The sequence below is a fragment of the Salmo salar genome, chromosome ssa14 (genome assembly GCF_905237065.1).
Source record: "Salmo salar chromosome ssa14, Ssal_v3.1, whole genome shotgun sequence".
Lineage (NCBI taxonomy): Eukaryota > Metazoa > Chordata > Actinopteri > Salmoniformes > Salmonidae > Salmo > Salmo salar.
In genome coordinates this window covers 24888516-24911700 of record NC_059455.1, presented here as the reverse complement: position 1 = coordinate 24911700, position 23185 = coordinate 24888516, and the positions used below count along the sequence as shown (strand labels likewise).

Genomic DNA, 23185 nt, shown 5'->3' with positions numbered 1-23185 from the left:
AAATGTAAGGAAAATAAAAAATTGTATCTACAATGTTGTAGATTATTGTACAATAATTTGATTATTATATTTGAATCAATGTTTAAATGTTTCTTTAGCTGAGAGTAACATGAAGTAATGTGTATGACATACAGTATGGAGGTAATATGATAATGGTTTCGGTTTTTATAATGATTTATTCTGTTATGCTATCTTCGAAATACTATAAAACAATGCACAACTGGCTTTAAAGGCTGTGTATTCTTCCAAACTCTAGCGAGGAGATATGGTAAATGGAATGGTAGATTCATTTTGCTTCTCCTCTTTAGGTTGACTCTTGATGGTTGAGGGCTGAACATTGACATTGAGACTGGTTTGAAATACAATTCATCTCATCGCTGGAGAGATGAATTTGTGGCTGATTTCATGGCTGATTTGACTTGGACTTTGACTTGATGTGACTTTCCTCCCTTGCACAGACGTAGCACCAGAGAAGGTGACGTAATGCTGGGAGCACCAACCTGGCTGATGGTGCTCATAGCCCTCATGTAACTCTCGTTTCGCGAGCGGTATTGGGGTGAGGAGAGCAGCGCTTTGGGGTCCAGGAGCCCTTTGGGGTCCAGGGTGTCCAGGCTCCTATTGATGGAAACTTCACTCACCGCCCGCAGGTAGCTGTGGCTCCTGATCTGCAGCTTCGGAGAGTGTTCGTTGGAGATCCTGCCAATGAAGACAAGTCAACAAACAGGTGTTAATAATAATGCCTCCTAACGTTGGCATGATCACTCATTGACAAGGAGTTGGCAAGACAGCACAAAGTCAAATCAAATTTTATCCATCACATACACATGGTTAGCAGATGTTAATGCGAGCGTAGCGAAATGCTTGTGCTTCTAGTTCTGACATTGCAGTAATATCTAACAAGTAATCAAACTATTCCCCAACAACTACCTTATATGCACAAATCCAAAGGGGTGAATGAGAATATGCACATATAAGTATATGGATGAGCGATGGCCGAGCGGCATAGGCAAGATGCAATAGATGGTATAAAATACAGTATATATATGTGATATGAGTAATGTAAGATATGTAAACATTATCAAAGCGCCATTATTTAAAGTGGCATTGTTTAAAGTGACTAGTGATCCATTTATTAAAGTGTCCAGTGATTGGGTCTCAATGTAGACAGCAGCCTCTCTGAGTTAGTGATTGCAGTTTAGCAGTTCGATGGCCTTGAGATAGAAGCTGTTTTTCAATCTCTCGGTCCCAGCTTTGATGCACCTGTACTTACTTCGCCTTCTGGATGGAAGCGCTGTGAACAGGCAGTGGCTCAGGTGGTTGTTGTCCATGATGATCTTTTTGGCTGTCTCGTCGTTGTTGGTGATCAAGCCCACTACTGTTGTTTCGTCTGCAAACTTGATGATTGAGTTGTTGAGGCGTGCATGGAGATGCAGTCATGGGTGAACAGAGAGTACAGGAGAGGGCTGAGCACACACCCTTGTGGGGCCCCAGTGTTGAGGGTCAGCAAAGTGGAGATGTTGTTTCCTACCTTCACCACCTGGGGGCGGCAAGTCAGAAAGTTCAGGACCCAGTTGCACAGGGCAGGGTTGAGACCCAGGGCCTCCAGCTTGATGATGAGCTTGGAGGGTACTATGGTGTTGAATGCTGAACTGTAGTCAATGAACTTTAAGGCACTGCATTGCAGTGCCTTAAAGTTTAACTGTGAATGTTTATTTTTATTTTATTTTATTGTATCACAACCGGCCATGATCAGGAGTCCCATAGGGTGGTGCACAATTGGCCCTGCATCATCTGGGTTAAGGGAGGGTTTGGCTGGGGGGGGATTTACTTGGCTCATCGCGTTCTAGCAACTCCTTGTGGCGGGCTGGGCGCCTGCAGGCTGACTTCGTCGTCCGACACATTGGTGTGGCTGGCTTCCAGGTTAGGTGGGCGGCTGTTAAGAAGCGCGGTTTGGCAGGTCACGTTTCGGGGGACGCATGACTCAACCTTCGCATCCCGAACCCGTTGGGGGGTTGCAGCGATGAGACAAGATCGAAATTGGGGAGAAAAAAAACAAACAAACTAGATGAAAATAGATCACAACAACATGTACACGCTCAGGTCACGTTCACATCAGATTTCCTTAATGCTGACTATGGTAAGTTAAATACGTCCAACAAGATCTCTTGATTCATTGACTCCATGTTTGTCCACTCTGCTCCTTGCATTCATTATACACTGAGTGTAAAAAACATTAGGAACACCTTTCTATTATTAAGTTGCACCCCCTTTTGCCTCAATTTGTCGGGGCATGGACTCCACAAGGTGTCCAAAGCGTTCCACAGGGATGCTGGCCCATGTCGACTCCAATGCTTCCCACAGTTGTGTCAAGTTGGCTGTATGTGCTTTGGGTGGTGGACCATTCTTGACACACATGGGAAACTGTTGAGAGTGACAAACCCAGCAGGGTTGCAGTTCTTAACCACACTCAAACTGGTGCGCCTGGCACCTACTACCATACCCCGTTCAAAGGCTCTTAAGTCCTTTGTCTTGCCCATTCACCCTCTGAATGGCACAAATCCATGTCTCAGTTGTCTCAAGGCTTAAATATTCTTCTTTAACCTGTCTCCTCCCCTTCATCTACAATGATTGAAGTGGATTCAACAAGTGACATCAATAAGGGATCATACATTATGCACTCTCCCATAAAGCAGGTCGGGCCAGCCAGCGACCACAGTGCTGAGGAGAAACAGCTAAATTCACTTAAGGCTGCCCACGCAAATCTTTATCGCCTGCCGTGCTGACAGACACCTCGACTAAGCAGCAGCAGTGGGGGAAGCCAAGCAGAATAGACATCTAGGACAGTGCTGGCTTGGGTTGGGCTGGCACCTGAGAAACTCCGTCTAAACTCCATGTCTGTTCTGCTGCTGCAGCATGGTTCTTTTGGATCAGAAGCTCCTACTGAAACTCCACTGTGGTCCAACAAGCATTCTGGGAGCTAGACTCCGACTACATCCAGAACAAAAGAAATGGAAGAAGTTGGAACCTAAAGTGCTTGAAGGGCGAAGCAATCAGCTGCAGATGCCTCAGTGTTGGGATCTTAAGGAATTTGGTTATGCATTATGTCATTGGTGTGGAATAAGCCAATATGTTTCCAATATTATCTAACAAGCAGTAAAGGAAGACAGATAAATGGCAAGAATACGCACACACATGCACATAGAAATGTGGGACACGTACATTATATCGACTGCTATTAAACATTACCATAACACCATAATAAAAAAATTAAAACTGGCCTATATGATAACTGAATCAAAATGGATATATCATTAATGATGACACATACCCTCTGCCTGTAATCCATGTCAAACAGCACAGCAATGAAGTTCCATTCTGTGAGTACAGCACTTTTAAAGAGAAGTTCCCAGGCTCACCATACCTTCTCTAGCAGTGTGGGTACTTAATTAGAGACAGAGACAGGCCTGGAGTGTTTCTGGGGAAAACCTAATCATATCCCTGCTGTTAGCGCAAAGTCTATGGAGCCTATTAACTACTTAACTACTGCAGACTGGCGTAAAAGAGAGAAAATGAAACAAAAGTGTAAAACTATTACACTGATCTCTCTCCTAAAACATTAAATACATTTATTTTTCTGTAATAAATCAATGTTGTTCTTGTTGATTGGGAAGGTGATTTATCAGTGTAGATGATCACATCATTACTCCACAGTAAGTTCAGTAGTACATCTGCATGGCCCACATACAGTACAGTAACCATCGGGCAGCAGATGTGGTAATCTAAGGATCACTTAGTGCCTGCCAAACGGTTTCAGACGCCTAGTGGAGTTCATAACATGAACGACAGAACTAGGAGAGGCACAGTACACTATCAAAGGTCATGAGGCATGCAGAGCTTCAGACAGAAATACAAGCTGATTTAGGACACGGATCACAGTCACGGTTAGGGATGCTTTTCTCACAATCCTAGTGCCTTTAGCTCAACTTTTGTCAAAGATCCTTTCAAATTTAAATTGAGAGATGTTTGCAATGCTTACAGATTGACATATTTGTTCATTGTGAAGATTATAATAAACCTATAAGAGTATAATTATAAACTTAGAATATACTGTACTTTTTCAACTGAAACGTTAATTTTTAAAATAGCTTCTCACTTCATCTACAGTCAGTAGAACCTTCCAGTCATTTCCCCTGGTGTTTGAAACATTAATACTCTTTACTCACTGAGTGGAACGGCATGCAGGGGAAAATGCACAGGTGCCGGGCTTGGCTGTCTCTTGAATTGGATGCTGCTTTAATGAATTCACAAATTCTAGCTGTAAGTCCCAGATGTGTCAGAGTGATACTGAAAGCTACGAACAACCTCTCTATATAACGGTACCAATAAAGCTGGGGGTCGAAGGACTTTATCCTAAAACGTTGGTCTGATTTAGGTATACACATCATGCCCCAAAGAATGTGAAAGCATAAGGACTATGATAATGAAAGTAGGTCAAAGTCACTTTAAAATGTCATAGCGCAGAGTCTTACTTTAAGGTGGTCATTTCAGTCAGTGATGGCTGGGTGGCTTTGAGATAGCTGGCCCGTCGACCTTGGGCCTGGACTTTTGGCGATGGCTTTGGACTTCCCTCCGAGTCTTCGCTGTCTTCTTCCTCGGCCATAGCCTTCACATAGCTCCCGCTGCGCATGCGTCGACATGGGATGTCGTCCTCCTTACCCCCCAGAGGCGAGAAGCCACTCCACTCGTCCTGTGGCACCTGTGGGGACGGGGGAGGTGACAACAGGGCATCAGGCAGGGATGACTGCATGGCGCCATGAACCCACATCTACCTGGTCCGTTCCGGCCAACGCAGCGTCACAACAACATCCAACGCACAGTCAGACCCCTACCTCTCTCTAGCTCTCATACTGAGCATTGAAGGTAATAAATAGGTAATTAAGGAAGAGGCTGGTATGAGTTCACATGATTACACTAAAAACGTCTTCCTGACAACCTGGGCATCTGCTAGTGTGGAGTCTCCCTAAGGGCACACAAAGACTTATCAAGAGGATGTTCGCAAAGAACTAGGGTGTCTATCTGAGCTCAAACAACATTATTGGGGTGGTATAACATTTGAGCTAACCTGAAACAAAGTATTTTAAGGCTTTGTATAGGTATGAGGGAAATAATGGATTGAAGGAGAAACACAATGAGGTAGCCATAAATATGTGTTAAACAAATTAGTAAAACTAGGGCACAAACAATAGCACAACCTGAACTTCCAAACTATTCTTTATTGTATAATAGTTGATGTGCTAATAGGAATACTACTTTGTCCATACTGAGGGGGATTATGGTGCCCCTTCTCTAAAAGGTTCATTCAGAAACAGTGAAAGAATGTGTTACCAGAGAGTATCTATTAATCTTCCAGTGATATACCCAATTTGGGTAGTTACCATATTGCATTCAAAAATACTTTGGAGATGAAGTTATTGCTGGAGGAGAGAGAATCCCACTCCTCCGAAGACTTAGTAATTACATGAGTCTGCAAAGGGAGAGGAGCCTTGGTAACTAGGGAGACAGACAGAGCTGGGCAGGCTAGGCTACTAGGGCTTTTGTCGTCAGAGCAGAAATTAGCAAGTTGAATATAAAAAGAGGCTGTGGAGGCACAGTTACTCTATTACCGTCGAGCGGCTGCATGCCCACACACTACAGATGTAAGATCTTAATTTGGTCACCCTGCTGCAGGAGAACTTTTCTGCAATGTAGGAAATGTAAAGCTTGTAGTGTATTTGAGGTGTAGCCTTTTATACTCGTTTCCTGTATATGGGTTGAAAATAGCAGATTTGGACACTGATAAGTGCTTAAATGAGAACGCAGTGGCTTTACAATAAAATGCTACACCTGACGTCAGAGCACAGGGTCTCTGCTTCACAGCGCTGTGTGGGTTTTGACTGACAGCCATTCTGAACATGAGCACCACGCGCAACAAGAAGTTGCCCCCACCCCTCCAGCTAATTGGGGAAATTTAGCAAAGGTTTTATTGTCTGAGTGAGGGAAATGCTGCAAATTACGAGGACTCAATGTATTTTGAAAGATGAGACATAGGATTATAATAAATACTGCTTTGATGTCATACAAGCATGCCAAACATCCGTGAGTCCAAATGTGCACTTCACATTTCCATATCATAAAACTCATGCAATATACAGTGTCAACGTTTATGATCACTATGTTTGATATAGAGTTACAAGATGACATGGTGTCACATCCTGGGTTGCCCTGACCAGAATGAGCCTATGTTTGTTGTGTTTAGAAGAAAATTTGCTGCGGTCCACACATCTGAATGCACTCATGACTCCATTCTATGCACACTAAAATTAAGACCCGCTTCTCTGAATTGCCTAGTGAAATCCTAACACTGTAAGATCGTATTTTATATTTTAGCTAGTCAATAGAACAAGCTTTCAAATGATGCCCACCTTACCCAGATTTTTTATGGACCGTCTTTGGATTGTGTAAACAACAACAGTAATTGTGTAAAGGCGAGAATGCAGGGCTGTGTTTCAAAGAAAACAACTCCAAGTTTGATATCTCTAGTTCCTCAACTGCACAGGTAGGAGAGCTCAAAAAGCAGCTAATAGCTGAAGACTCTCCTTTGAGTCATAAAAGTGCATTTAAATGACTTTGAAGAGGTATGTGGCCCCTTGGAAACACCAGTTAGACCTCTCACTCAAACGCTTTTCATTTTTTGGTGTTATGTTGCACCTTCCCCAAATTTTGCAATAATATCCTTATCATGTTACTGAATGAATCCAGAGTACTTTCAGATTTCGTTAACAACAAATGCGGCAAAAAGTACAGTAAATGTAAAATGCACCTAAAATCAACAGTGTATTTTAAGTTTTGGATTCAGTCTTTGTCTAATAATTTTTCCATAATCTCCAAACTGTTCCCTTTTAATTGCTACCATGGTTATGGATATGTGTTCCATATTGCTTCTCTAAGAAACATTTCAATTTAGCACTATTCAATAAGGCCAATTCCCACAACTGTAAAGGGTTAAAAAGGCCTGTGTAATTTCCACTTTGAAATTTCAGACTTGATTTTCCTTAACAAAAAATGCATCAACCCCTAGAAAGATTTCCATTAATTCTAATCGTAAAGAACAGGAAGGCCTGCACACTGTTCATGCTCCCAATTCGCTGCTTTATTGACAACGTTTAGATCCGAAACGGATCTTCGTCAGGTCAAACAGATTGAGCACTCACATCCCAAAGTATACACATTTCACCTCACATGACCATTATGAACATGACACATGGTGGGTGTGGAAACAATTCACTTTTGCACATAGTCAATCACATAAGGGATAACATAACATAACATAACATAACATAACATAACATAACATAACATAACATAACATAACATAACATACATACATACATACATACCGGTCCAAATGTAAATCTAGGCAACAGTAAAAAACATTATGTTGGAAACATTTGGAATACCTGCCCATATGACCATTACGCGCAGGACGCATGTGGCTGTAGATATAATTACAGTGACCTATTTCAAAAACAATTTGTGTACCTATAATCATTTGATATCAATTAGATGGGCACATGTAGTAATTACAGAAAATCTAATATACATACTAATGTACAAAATGACCAAGTGGAGACCTGGATGGCAGGATGGCAGGACAAATCAACGTAACATATTCATGTAATAAATGGTCTGATATCAAACTCTTGATTGAGACCTTTCGGAGACATGGCAGACAAATGGTGAATCCATTCCAATTCTCTACTCAGTAATAGATGATCAGTATCTCCACCCCTAGGCGGGTATTCCAACAGTTTCCCACGTAATCTTTTTATTGCTGCCTAGGTTTTAACTTGGACCGATTTGTATATAATCCTTTATGACAATATGTACCTCTGTGATTAATTATGACTGACTATGCGTAAAAGTGATTTGAATTGTTTCCACACCCACCATGTGTCATGTGCGTAATGGTCATGTGAGGTGAAATGTGTATATTTTGGGATGTGAGCACTCAGTCTGTTTGACCTGACGAAGATCCGTTTCGGATCTAAACATTGTTTTTAAGGATGTGCATATGACCACAAACTTTTCATTAATTATAATCCACATAATAGTTCACCTTTCCTGTTGCTGCAGGATTATTTTCCTGCTGTAGAAAACTGGCTCAAATGAAGATCCTACATCTGTAGAACACAGTAGAACATGCTCGCCACAGAAATAAGCCTATCTTCACAAGTTCACACAGAACTAACATGTACTGTATCTGTAGAACACAGTATAACATGCTCGCCACAGAAATAGGCCTATCTTCACAAGTTCGCACAGAACTAAAATGTACTGTATCTTAGATACCGTACTTTATGTGTTCAGCACTTTGTTGTTGTGACAACTCCACTATAACAGCTTCGGTTACTTTTATTTACTGTAGCTAACCGTTCACTGTACACAGTGTGGGGCTGAATATGTGGAGATCTAAATGTTGTGATGCTTGGCTAAGGTGGCAGCAAATAATTCCAAGAATATGTCAGTAATTGGGTACTGTGCATGTGTATTTGTCACTGGGGTCTTCCCTGTTGGACATTCATGTACACAATACAGTATCAATAATATTTTAAAATACATAACTCAAACATTAAACACGGCAAGTCTACTCACAACACAACATCCCTGTCAAAATAACTACACGAATTTAGAAGTTTAGATCTGAGATTTGAGAAATCGAAATGCTTGGCTCCAGTTTTATTTTTAATTGTAATTTTTTTAATAACTTCAAAAAGCTGCATAAAATCTTTGCCGTCTTTCCTCACATGGCACTCGACTCCCAGACATATAGGTAATTGGTCTCCATTTGTACTAATAACACAGCTACCACTATCCTATCCCAACCTTCGACTCAATCCTGTCACTAATGTTGGTGGGTGTTTCTATGGTAACAGAGTTACAATATACAGCAGAAAGAGATACAGGATCTTAATTTGAACCTGTTTGCTACAGCAGAAAATGTGAATTATTATGTGGATTATAATTAACGGACATTTTTGTAGTGGTTGATACATTTTTCATGAGGGAAAATCATGTCTGAAATTTCACAGCGGAAATTACTAACTTCAGAAGCCTGTTAAAACCTCAAATACACTACAAGTTTCAAATACCCTGCATTGCAGGAACGTTCTCCTGCAACAGGGTAATCAAATTAAGATCCTTCACCTGTAGCAGGATATGAAGGAGTACATGGGAAACATCTAAGCAGACCAATTAGGTCTGTGCCCACTAATGTGCTGGTTCACAGTGTTGCTGACTGCTACGCTGTGTCTCAATGTCTTCTATTAGCCTATCATACATAAAACCACTCCTACATGTCTGGTATACATTATATACCTATTCAGTGATTAGAAAATACATTCAGTGTAGAACAAGTGAGCGTGAGAAAGAGAGGAGATTAACTATTGTTGAGGACAACATTTACATATTATTTACATTAACATAATAATTGATAATCAGTATTTGGATATTTCTGTAAATAAACTGAGTTGAAGTTGAGTGCTTAGATCCATTTAGAGATGTGCTATTTGTGCTTCTGTTGTGCAAACTGTGTCTCGTGTTTTGTGAGTGGAATTTCATAGGTGATGGTTTTGTCAATGTAATCATTGTGTACAACTTCAGGAGAATATTCACACAGTCCACACGCATGCTTGCACACACACACACACACACACACACACACACACACACACACACACACACACACACACACACACACACACACACACACACACACACACACACACACACACACACACAAAAGTATTAGGAAAGAATTAAAGAACCCAAAAACGGGGAAATCTATGAAATTAAGAGGTTTATAAACAGGAAATAATGCCAGTCACTGATGGGTTTAAAAGAAAAAAAGCCTACTAAAGGAAGTAAGGCCACTACTGGTTTGCACTTACTTCTCTCTTCAAATCAAATTAAAGTGGAGGGGGGTAGGTCCGCTCCAGTGGGGTAGGTAGGTGGGCAAGGGGGGGGGTTTGGGTTTAGGGGTGAATTTAAAGAATTGCATACCTGCAAGTACTGGCATGAGCGCTCCTGCTGACAAGCCTCAGATTTCACTAGCGCTTTATGATCTAAATTTACTGAGGCCTTCTGGTAGACTTGGCGAGCCCTGCTCACCGTTAGACTGGACGACCACAAGCTCTTCTTCATGAGCTGGGCGTCCATGCTTATGGGGATATGGGAGGGGACACAGGTGTGTTTTACTACGTCGTTATTACTGCGCGACGTTTTCAGGGCGTGTTCACTGATGGTGTTGTAGGCCTCCATAAAGTACTGCGACTGGGACTTGTCCGGGTGGCGGCCCATGGTCATGACTCCGGTGGGGCTGTGCAACAGGCTGTGACAGACGTCTCGGTCATCCAGGATGTCGTCTGAGCTCCAGTACCCCGAGGTGGGGCTCCTGTGCTTTGGCTCAGCTGACTTGCAGCGCTCCCTGCTCTTGCTACGTTTGCGGTGCTTCTGCGTGGGGGGCGTCTCGCTCTCGGGGCTGTTCCTGCTGCCATTGATGCTTCCCTGCTTGGAGTTTGGCCCCTCCAGGGAGTGGGACTTTGCGAAGAGTTTCTGGACGGAGTGGACCAGGTGGCGGATGCGTCCGGGGCTGTCGTTGCGCTGCTCCAGTGCCGTCCTTTTGTACTGCAGAGTGTGGTAGCCGTCCCGGGTGAACGATGGCTGCCTCTCAAACTGGTCCAGCAGGTTGACTGGCAGGCGGATGTTGACACCCTTGTTGGGAAGCATGTTACCCACACCAACACCCACACCATAGGGCACCACAGCACACTCATCCATCCCCATCCGATCCTTCAGCTCGTGGTGTGAGCTGCTGTAGTGTCGTCTGGGGAAGGTCCCATAGGGCACCACACTACTGTCTGAGGGGAAGGCAGTGTGGTTCCTCTGGTTATGCTGGCTCTGGACCTGGGTGTAGTAGGGGTGGTCAGAGGGGTGGGACATGGGCATGTCTATCTGGTTGATCAGGTAGGGTTTGCGGTCAGGGTGGTGGCCATGGCCTAGGGCATCGTAGGAACCAGGGTCACAGGTGACCAAATGGTGGTGGCTGCGGCTGCTTGATAGACCCTTCATGGTGTCTGTTCAGTCCACAGACAGTGGGCCAGCCTGGGAACCGCTGCAGATGATGTTCCTGATAAGAGCTGTAAAGACAGAGGTGGAGAAACAACAACAAAATGTTAGAACAACTGGAAATGTAGACATTGTATTTTCCTTCTGTTCATGCGCTTTTATACTCCCAAAAACAATGCACTCTAATAATTATCTCTCATATCTACTCTAATAATTGTGAAGGTTAGGATTGCGGTGGGGAGAGCTGAGATCCTAAATCAGTATTTTTTTAACACATACACAATCTACTTTGTCAGTAAAGCATTAGTCTCTGAGAGGTTATATTGATTTAAACACTCACAAAACCAGAGGAGTATTGGGTTCCTAGCATTGAGAATGACAGACACAGAGGGTATGTCAAAGAGTAAAAAGCTTCACTTCAAGAATTCCGTCACAGTTCAGCTGTGATTTATTTCCTCTGCGACACTAGCTAGTTTCCCTGGGCCCACGGTTTTGACTGGCTGTCTGGTATGTTGATGTGCTTGTCATGAGTGAATCACCATGAATATCAATAGTGGAGCAGAAGGAGCGGCATCCTATCCCCTTGTAATGTGTAAGGGAAGACCATTATTCTACCAGAATCATTTGGAGAAAGATAATTTTCTTTTTAACACTTTTCATTTCACAGTCCCTCCGGAGTGTACAGTTTATACATATATACTGTATATATACAGTGCCTTCGTAAAGTATTCAGACCCCTTGATTTTGTTACATTACAACCTTATTCTAAAATGTATTAAATTGTTTTTTTTTTTTTTTTTTTTAAATGTTCCTAATTTATTATAAACAAAAACAAAATCACATTTGCGTAAGTATTCAGACCCTTTACTCAGTACTTTGTTGAGGCACCTTTGGCAGTGATTACAGCCTCGAGTCTTCTTGGGTATGATGACACAAGCATGGCACACCTGTATTTGGGGAGTTTCTCCCATTCTTCTCTGCAGATCCTCACAAGCTCTGTCAGGTTGGATGGGGAGCGTCGCTGCACAGCTATTTTCAGGTCTCTCCAAAGATGTTTGATGGGGTTCAAGTCCGGGCTCTGGCTGGGCCACTCAAGGACATTCAGAGACTTGTCCCGAAGCCACTCCTGCGTTGTCTTGGCTGTGTGCTTAGGGTCGTTGTCCTGTTAGAAGGTGAACCCTCACCCTAGTTTGAGATCCTGAGCACTCTGGAGCAGGTTTTCATCAAGGATCTCTCTGTAATTTGCTCGGTTAATCTTTCCCTCGATTCTGATTATGCTCCCAGTCCCTGCTGCTGAAAAACATCCCCACAGCATGATGCTGCCACCACCATGCTTCACCGTAGGAATTGTGCCAGGTTTCCTCCAGATGTGACACTTGGAATTCAGGCCAAAGAGTTCAATCTTGATTTCATCAGACCAGAGAATCTTGTTTCTCATGACCTGAGAGTCTTTAGGTGCCTTTTGGCATACTCCAAGTTGGCTGTCATGTGACTTTTACTGAGGAGTGGCTTCCGTCTGGCCACTCTACCATAAAGGCCTGATTGGTGGAGTGCTGCAGAGAGGGTTGTCCTTCTGGAAGGTTGTCCCATCAGGAACTCTAGAGCTCTGTCAGAGTGAGCTTCAGGTTCTTGGTCAACTCCCTAATTGCTCACTTTGGTCAGTACACCAGCTCTAAGAAGAGTCTTAGTGGTTCCAAACATTTGTTGGTATTCTTCCCCAGATCTGTGCCTCGAAACAATCCTGTCTCGGAGCTCTATGGACAATATCTTTTCGACCTCATGGCTTGGTTTTAGCTCTGATATGCATTGTCAACTGTGGGACATTATATAGACAGGTGTGTGCCTTTCCAAATCATGTCCAATCAATTGAATTGACCACAGGTGGAATCCAATCAAGTTGTAGAAACATCTCAAGGATGATCAATTGAAACAGGATGCACCTGAGCTCAATTTCAAGTCTCATAGCAAAGGGTCTGAATACTTATGTAATTAAGGTATTTGTTTTTTAAATGTTTAATACATTTGCAAACGTTTCTAAAGACCATTATGGGGTATTGTGTGTAGATTGATGAGTAAAAAAATGTTTGCTGTTGCTCACTGATTCCCATAGCTCCCCCTTCTGGCTGCTGGAATTTACAAAGAGGGAAAGACGTAGGAGGACTATCCGTATCAAACGTTAAATCGTATTTCCAAGCACTAGCATTTCGCCCCATCCTAAATTGGTTTAGACATGATTCTTCTGCCCCCTGGCTCAATATAGAGAGAAATATGGTGTCTCATATTGCCATGGAAGAGGTGGTCTTCACTGATATATCCCTTAAATAATGTAAACTCTGCTTTGGTGCTATTATTGCTTAGACAATTTGGTGCAAAATTTACAAACATTGCAACTGGGTATCAAAATGGTATGCCCATACTCCAATATTTCACAATAATGCCTTGTGATCTTGTGATCACATCCCTCCAATGGTCCAAATGTGTAATCTGTACTCTTAACAATATCATGGACTGTAATGGTTTGAGAACATTCCAAGATTTGAAAGATACATACACATTACCAGGCAACTCCTTTTGTCTATGGGTGAGTTCGAAAATTCACTCTGGAGTGCCAGAGAGTGCTCAGAGTGCGCTCTGGTTGTTCGTAAATTCAGAGCATTGTCAGATTGTCCATTCATAAATTCAGAGCGTTTCGCTCTAAGAGCGTTCCGAGTGCACACTGGATGCTCTGGCCGAGGAGTAGGGTTGATCCGAGTGTTCTGACCTCACAACGGCAGTCAAGCACCCAAGCTAACTGACTGGCCAACTTGCTAGCTACTTCCAGACACAAATGAGAGAACACCTCACTCTGACCATTTTACTCGACCTAGAAGAGCTGGTTAGACTGTTTTCATGTTATCCAGAGCGTTGGTGACTTTGAATATGCTGCTTGCAACAATTTTTGGAGTCCCTTGGGAAACCCAACTACCGAACCATCCAATGACGGGATTTATAAAAACATTATCTGGGCTCCCAAAAGGACTGATCTCTATAATATATAAACAACCTTTGGAAAGTTCATATTCTGAGCTAGCCATTAAAAAAGTAAGGTCCACAGATCAGATTGAATCTGAACAACTCTTTAAATGGAACAGAATATCGAAAAATATGACCTTGGCATCCCGTAATTCGAACCATCAATTTATACATTTTCAGTTTGTTCACAGACTGTACTTAACACCAAGGAAATGTTTTATGATGAGATTTGCCCCAACTCCCAACTGTTCACTGTGTCCCCTAAATCAGGTAGACACATTCCTTCATATGATGAGGCAGTGCCCTGCAGTTTCGAAGTGCATGAATGAAAATATTAAATGCTTTGCATCTATTATGTTACCTAACAATAATAGCCCCTTGCATCTCTCAATCACTCAGAGAAGATCACTGCTGGCAGGCAGCACTGCTGCAAAAACATGTAATATTATAACATGGTTTCCGGGTGGGGAGGATGCAGGTGGGTGGATGGAGACTGAGGGGGGAATGGTTTGGGGTTATCTTAGTACGTATTTCTTTGACTCTTTTTTTTTACCTCTACCCCCCGAAGAAAATGTACAAAAATAAAATAGAAAAGCCTCCTCTCCACCAACCAACACTGACAACAAGAATATGTTCACTGTCTTCTTCTGGTTGCACTGTACAACTGAACAGATCATAACCACATACTTAACAATGAGGCAGTATTTTGAATCACACGTCTTGAGATAAATACCAAAGACACGAGAGCACAAACATCGTCTTGATTCCTTTCTTTGACATGCAAGGCACATCAGAGTAATTGCAGCAGGCGGAGGGGCTCTTCATTCAGCTGTGTTAATTGTGTGACGTCCTTCAGGTCAGGAAGCAGCACACACCGGGCCGCATGGCGCCACACACAGCATGAAGGAAGGGGGCTCAACGGGTGGCAGAGAGTGAGCAACCAGCCATGTTATTATTGGGCTATTATTGGCCACTGTGATCCTCTAATGGTACTGGGGGTTGAACCGCTGCTTCAGCCCCCAACCCACCCCAGGTTCCTGATATCACTCTCTGTGGCGGGAGAGAGAGCTAGTTTTGTATTTGTATTTGTATTTATTAGGGATCCCCATTAGCTGCTGCCAAGGAATGGGAGTTTTGGAAACACATAATGACAGCCCACACAGTAATGATTTATAAGTATTTGATGCAGCCATCATGTCTATAATTAACACAAATTACGCTTGTGGAGAGGAAATGGCAAGATATATAAAAATTCAAAAGTTTGGACACAGCTACTCATTCAATGGTTTTTCTTAATTTTTTTACTATTTTCTACATTGTAGAATAATAGCAAAGACATAAAAACTATGAAATAACATATATGAAATCATGTAGTAATCCAAAAGTGTTAAACAAAACTAAATATATTTTATATTCTTCGAAGTAGCCACCATTTGCCTTGATGACAGCTTTGCACACTTTTTGCATTCTCTCAACCACCCTAATGAGGTAGTCACCTGGATTGCATTTCAATTAACAGGTGTGCCTTGTGGAATTTCTTTCCTTCCTAACATGTTTGAGCCAATCAGTTGTATTGTGACAAGGTAGGGGTGGTATACAGAAGATAGCCCTATTTGGTTAAAGTCCAAGTCCATATTATGGTAAGAAAAGCTCAAATAAGGAAAGATAAATGACAGTTCATCATTGCTTTAAGACATGAAGGTCAGTCAATCCAGAACATTTCAAGAAGTTTGAAAGTGCAGTCTCAAAAACCATCAAGAGCTATGATGAAACTGGCTCTCATGAGGACCGCCACAGATTTACCTCTGCTACAGAGGATAAGTTCAGTAGAGTTAACTGCACCTCAGAAATTGCAGCCCAAACAAATGCTTCACAGAGTTCAAGTAACAGACACATCTCAACAACTGTTTGAGATGAGACCTTCATAGTTGAATTGCTGCAAAGAAACCACTACTAAAGGACACCAATAATAAGAAGAGACATACTTGGGCCAAGAGACACGAGCAATAGACATTACACCGGTGGAAATCTGTCCTTTGGTATGATGAGTCCAAATTTGAGATTTTTGGTTCCAACCGCCGTGTTTTTGTGAGACGCAGAGTAGGTGAATGGATGATCTCCACATGTGTGGTTCCATGGAGGATGAGGTGTGATGGTGTGGGGGTGCTTAGCTGGTGACACTGTCTGTGATTTATTTAGAATTCATGTCACACTACACCAGCATGGCTACCACAGCATTCTGCAGCGATACGCCATCCCATCTGGTTTGTGCTTAGTGGGACTATGATTTGTTTTTCAACAGGACAATGACCCAAAACACATCCAGGCTGTGTAAGGGCTATTTGACCAAGAAGGAGAGTGATCGAGTGCTGCATCAGGCGACCTGGCCTCCACAATCACCCAACCTTAACCCAATTGAGATGGTTTGGGATGAGTTAGACTGCAGAGTGAAGGAAAAGCAGCCAACAAGTGCTCAGCATATGTGGCAACTCCTTCAAGACTGTTGGAAAAGCATTCCAGGTTAAGTTGGTTGAGAGAATGCCAAGAGTGTGCAAAGTTGTCATCAAGGCAAAGGGTGGCTACTTTGAAGAATCTCGTTTTTGCGGTTTTCAGGATTTTTTTTGTTGTTATTCTGTCTCTCACTGTTCAAATAAACCTACCATTAAAATTATAGACTGATCATTTCTTTGTCAGTTGGCAAACGTACAAAATCAGCAGGGGATCAAATACTTTTTCCCCTCACTGTATCTGCTCTGCCATTGTCTAGGGAGGAACATAAATTATCTTAAGTTTTACAGTGGCTGTTTCACAAATGGCACCCTATTAGCTATTTATTTGACTAGGCAAGTCAGTTAAGAACAAATTCTTATTTTCAATGACGGGCTAGGAACAGTGGGTTAACTGCCTTGTTCAGGGGTAAAATGACAGATTTTTACCTTGTCAGCTCAGGGATTCGATCTTGCAACCTTTCGGTTACAAGTCCAACGCTCTAACCACTAGGCTACCTGTCGCCCTACATAGTACACTGCTTTTGACTAGAGCCCTATGGGTTATTTGGAACACAGGCAGTGTGTGAGTCTGGAAGGTGGTCTCTTCAACACATTCAGAGAGAGAACTCCCAAAGGACATCTGAAGTACAGTATGCAGCATCTCTGACTCCAGAGAGGACCATCCACTGCATGGGGAAAATGTGATGCTGGCTTCCCTGACATACTTGGCCTTCCACAGGCAGCAGGCTGCTTATCCTCTACAGGATTGGTCCCCCCCCCCCTCCCCCACAGGACGGTTGAGCTAACGTGATTAGCATGAGGTTCTAAGTAACAAGAACATTTCCCAGGACATAGACATATCTGATATTGGCAGAAAGCTTAAATTCTTGTTAATCTAACTGCACTGTCCAATTTACAGTAGCTATTACAGTGAAATAATACCATACTATTGTTTGAGGAGAGTGCACAGTTATGAACTTGAAAATGTATTAATAAACCAATTAGGCACATTTTTAGGCAGACTTGATACAACATTTTTAACAGAAATGCAATGGTTCATTGGATCAGTCTTAACCCTTGCACATACACGGCTGCCATCTAGTGGTCAAAATCTAAATTGCGCCTAAACTGGAATAATACATTGTGGCCTTTCTCTTGCATTTCATGATGAAAAAAATGATGATGATGAAAAAAAACAAACAAACAAAAAAAACATGTTTTTTTACTTTGTATTATCTTTTACCAGATCTAATGTGTTATATTCTCCTACATTAATTTAACTTTTCATTTCATTTCAAATGGTACCAATAATATTCATATCCTTGCTTCAGGTCCTGAGCTACAGGCAGTTAGATTTGGGTATGTCATTTTAGGCGAAAATTGAAAAAAAGGTTCCGATCCTTAATAGCTTTTTAACATAAGATGACAGCTCCACTAGTACTGTACAGTACAGTCAACTCTAACAAGGTGCCCTAGCTATCTTTCACTGCTGAATCCTAAAGCATGGGAAACTTTGAAGAAGAGCTTGCAGTCGTTCGCTCAGTTTTCTGCCCCACAAACAATATAACCACAGAGAGCCAAATACTTGTCAAAATCAACTGTTTTCCAGATTATCCAAGTGGTGCCTTTGGTTGTATAATAATGCCTCATCACAGTCTTGATTGAGGCAATATTATAGTAAAGGAGACTTAATTGGATCTGTATAAAATCAAGTTTCTCAACCCGGCACAGCCAGAAGAGGACTGGCCACCCCTCAGAGCCTGATTCCTCTCTAGGTTTCTTCATAGGTTCCTTCCTTTCTAGGGAGTTTTTCCTAGCCACCACACTTCTATGTCTGCATTGCTTGCTGTTTGGGGTTTTAGGCTGGGTTTCTGTATATCACTTTGTGACATCGGCTGATGTAAAAAGGGCTTCATAAATACATTTGATTGATTGACTGATTGAAGTTTCCAAGTGAAAAAGAAGTAACTCATTATTTCCAACTGAAACTTATCCTAGATACTTCACATTTTATGTTAAAGAGTGTCCAATAATATTAAGGGTCTGTTCAAAGATGTGGAAACAGTGGTTTGGATGTCACAATCACCAATCACAGAATAGCTAACTATATGTGTAATTACAATAGTGTTGCATGAAAACTATCCATCAGTATGTTTCATACAGTAAATATTAATGAGAGTGGTTACGGTTAGTGAGTAATTGGTCTCTGAGGGAAAAGGGTCATTACACAGAGGCAAGTAGAGCAGATGGAACAAAGGGAAGAGAGAGAGACACAGAGATAGGAAAGAGAGAGAGAAGGGGGGAGAGAAAGAGGGTGAGAGAGAGTGTGGAAAGAGCATAGAAAGATATGGTAGCTAGCTATCCCATTCCCAAGCATACCGTCGAGCATTTGAATCACCACTGAGAATCATTTTTCCTGAAAAACAGATAAATAGATAATTGTAATTCAAGGCAATAATCTGACAGACACACAGAGAGAAGTTCTTGCTAGACAGTATCAGAGTGCTGTCGACAAGACAGACCATGTCCAAAGGAGAGTGGGACTCAGCTCTCTCCTTTCATCAGTTGTCCTCTACTGCTTTTCTCTTTTTTCTAATGTCTTTTCATAGCCAGCAACATACCCTTGACTACCTGAACAACTGAGATAAAGAACCATACAGTGACAGCATTACTCAAAAGCATTCACATTTAGAATCCTGACATTACACAATTGTTTCACATATTGTCTTTGCATTCCGGGTTCATAATCTGAACATACCAAATACTTAGGGTTGCGTCCCAAATGGAACCCTATGCCCTAGTGCACTAATTTTGACCAGAGCCATTGACAAAAGCAGTGCACTATCTATATAGGTAATATGATGGGACACAGATTAGGTTTTGATGTGTTCCTAATTACCAATAAGGTAACAACTATCCAACATTACAACCAGCTAATTGCAGCATTACCACAAAAATGGAAGAGGCAAGTGTAAGGGGGAGAAAGTAAGGAACTTGTCTGTTAGCCCTGCATTAAATACCACAATTGGTTAAAATTGTGAGAAATAAAAAAATATACCAGTTTCATTTAAGGACCAAAAAATTGACAGCTGTGCCATACAGATTGCTTGGGAAGAGATTTTCGATGTACAAATTCCATGGCACATGGTTTATGAACTGACACAAAATGCCAAATTCAAAACGTAGAGTTTTTCTATTTAAATTATTATACAAAATTCTTGCAACCAATAGAATGTTATACAGTTGAAGTCAGAAGTTTACATACACCTTAGCCAAATACATTTAAACTCCATTTTTCACAATTCCTGACATTTAATCCTAGTAAAAATTCCCTGTCTTAGGTCAGTTATGATCACCACTTTATTTTAAGAATGTGAAATGTCAGAATAATAGTAGAGAGAATGATTTATTTCAGCTTTTATTTCTTTCATCACATTCCTAGTGGGTCAGAAGTTTACATACACTCAATTAGTATTTGGTAGCATTGCCTTTAAATTGTTTAACTTGGGTCAAACGTTTCGGGTAGCCATCCACAAGCTTCCCACAATAAGTTGGCAGAATTTTGGCCCATTCCTCCTGACAGAGCTGGTGTAACTGAGTCAGGTTTGTAGGCCCCCTCAACATGATGCTGCCACCCCTGTGCTTCACGGTTGGGATGGTAATCTTTGGCTTGCAAGCCTCCCCCTTTTTCCTCCAAACATAACGATGGTCATTATGGCCAAACAGTTCTGTTTTTGTTTCATCAGACCAGATGACATTTCTCCAAAAAGTATGATCTTTGTCCCCATGTGCAGTTGCAAACCGTAGTCTGGCTTTTTTATGGAGCTTTTGGAGCAATCAATCGATCAATAATATAATAATACTCTTAGCAAAAAATGTTCTTTTTAATTTACAATCCGTAGAAACTATGAGAATAGAAAGGTTCAGAACTTTTGTAAAACATCACAGAACAGTTGAAAAATATGTGACAAACAGAAATAAAAACTGGATGGTGTTCAGAGATAGACAGGAGGGGTTGAGGGGAGCTGAAGGGTGGGACAAAAAAAAACCCAAAAAACAAGAGAACTAATGTAAAATATACTGTGTCCGTAAAATGTATATAGGTTCAGAACTTTTGTGAAACATCACAGCACAGTTAAAAATATATGACAAATCGAAATCAAAACTAGATGGTCTTCAGAGAGAGATGGGAGGGGTTGAGGGTAGCTGGAGGATCTGACTTAAAAACAAACAAAAGATAACTAATGTAAAATATACTGTGTCCATAAAATGTCTATAGTACATATAAGCTGTATGTATAAAGGGAAGAAAAAAAAAATAATAATAATAATAATATATATATATATATATATATATATATATATATATATATATATGGGGGATTGGAAATGATGCAGACAATTACAATGATAGAAACCACAGTCTATTTGCAATATACACTCCCCCTAAAAATGTAAAATAACAAAAATAACAAAAATAAGGTATCAACGTCTGTAACCAATCAAACAAGGACCTACTCTCTGTCACAACGTCCACAGAAGGTGGCGCCTCTCCTCGGTCGGGCGGTGCTCGGCGGTCGTCGTCGCCGGCCTACTAGCTGCCACCGATTCATGTTTCTGTGTCTTTTGGTTATGTCTGTTTAGTTCTGCACCTGTTCCTTGTTAATCATTAGTGGGGGGTATTTAGTTTGTCTGTTTCATTTGGGGATTCGTGCGGGATTGTTAGTTGTCATGTTTATTGTGGTAGTCAGGATTTTCTTGTGTTCTTCTACGCCGCGTATTTTTGTTAGGCATTAGGGTTGCCGGGCTGCGCCCCGTCTGTGTGGATTTTGGAGCTGTCCTCCTGTGTATTTTGATTGTGCCTTGCTGCGGCATATTTTCTTGTGGATTATTAAACGTCTGTTCAACGGACCTCAGTCTCCTGCGCATGACTCTACCCCATCCTGCTATCTAAGGATATCGTGACACTCTCTGTAACTATTTCCTGGTTATTGGCCCTCTGTAAAAAAGGTAATTCAACAACAATGGCAAACTTTCTTGCTGGGTTATGATATGAATCATGATATTTCAGGTGTCTTCTACAATAGGAGTGACAGGCCACTGAGGGTTCAATATCTTGCTATTGTCCCTTCTGAAGTGCAGAGATCCATCATATGATGTCTCCTGACAATCCTCTGTCAAACCATTAAAGGTCCACAGCTCTACCTGTCTGTAATGAGAGGGCCTCTTCTCCACCCGCCTCCCTCCCAGTGAGAATGGCAGAATGGTGAACTTACTAAATGACAGAGTTTGACTGTGTGATATTAGGTTGCTTCTTGTGTAAATATTTTCCATCTGGATTTTAATGATTTGTGGCCCTGCTCTGGCCTATTATGATGCTGCCTGGGCCAGGGTGACACACTGAAACACACTGATGTCAAAGGCCTTCAAAAGTCTCCAATTCTCAGTGCTGTCAGGTTGTGAGTGAATGCCTGGCTGGACTTTGCTTTGTACTCCAGCACTTTGAAATTATACATGACTGTGGGGTTAAAGTACAGACTGTCAGCTTTAATTTGAAGGGTATTTTCATCCATATTGGGTGAACCGTATTGGGTGAACCTTAATGAATTGTGAATAATGATGAGTGAGAAAGTTACAGACACACAAATACCATACCTCCAAGACATGCTAACCTCTCACCATTACAATAACAGGGGAGGTTATCATTTTATATCATACCTCCAAGACATGCTAACCTCTCACCATTACAATAACAGGGGAGGTTAGCATTTTATATCATACCTCCAAGACATGCTAACCTCTCACCATTACAATAACAGGGGAGGTTAGCATTTTATATCATACCTCCAAGACATGCTAACCTCTCACCATTACAATAACAGGGGAGGTTATCATTTCTTGGGGAGTATGATATTTGTGTGTCTGTTTCTCGCTCATCATTATTCATGATTCATTCAGGATTATCTGTTATCATGGTAGCATCCACATTAATGTAGTGTTTAGAAACATATTATATTCTTATTTACAATAAAAGTCACTGTCACAATGCTTTTTGAGTTCACTGTAGATGCCAGGGTTAGCTTAGGGTTAGGGACATTGATTGCATGAGCAGCATGTAGACCTGGCTTTATGAATGGAACTGTTATTGGATGAATCTGATTAATTTCTTCACTTTAGTTAATTTAATGACAAACTGAAGGATCATGAGCTACACTGTATCTACACATGTAGTCCTGTTTTATGAGTGGTTTGGGAAATAGAAAAATGTGGACAAATTATGAACACACCGCTGCAATAGTAACATCATTGTATACAATGTACCAACACTGCAGCAGCATATTATTTGTCTAAGGCTTTTCTGAAATGATGTATGATTTGGTTCATTTGATTTAAAAGGACCCAAGCTGCTTATATCAGGCCGACAGGAAGAATCGAGACATAAATAGAATACCCATTAGGCCTGTGCATTGTAGTGCTTTCAGGATTGGCAAAAACAACTCAATTGAAATACAATAGCATATA

General features: G+C 41.5%; 1 protein-coding gene across 4 annotated transcripts in view; it reads right to left on the bottom strand.

Annotated features, from left to right (window-relative positions):
* The window catches only part of LOC106569241 (disks large-associated protein 1), a 99205-nt gene that overhangs the window by 20894 nt on the left and 55126 nt on the right, over positions 1 to 23185 (bottom strand). For 2 of the 4 annotated variants that reach the window (XM_014140415.2, XM_045694113.1), the window contains exons 3-5: positions 10099 to 11234; positions 4530 to 4756; positions 501 to 696 (exon numbers count right to left, since the gene is read on the bottom strand). In XM_014140415.2, the coding sequence (XP_013995890.2) occupies positions 501 to 696; positions 4530 to 4756; positions 10099 to 11166 (1491 nt within the window). In that variant the 5' untranslated portion in view covers positions 11167 to 11234. The remainder of the gene's footprint in view (positions 1 to 500; positions 697 to 4529; positions 4757 to 10098; positions 11235 to 23185) is intronic. The other 2 variants (XM_045694112.1, XM_045694111.1) reach the window with 2 other exon arrangements.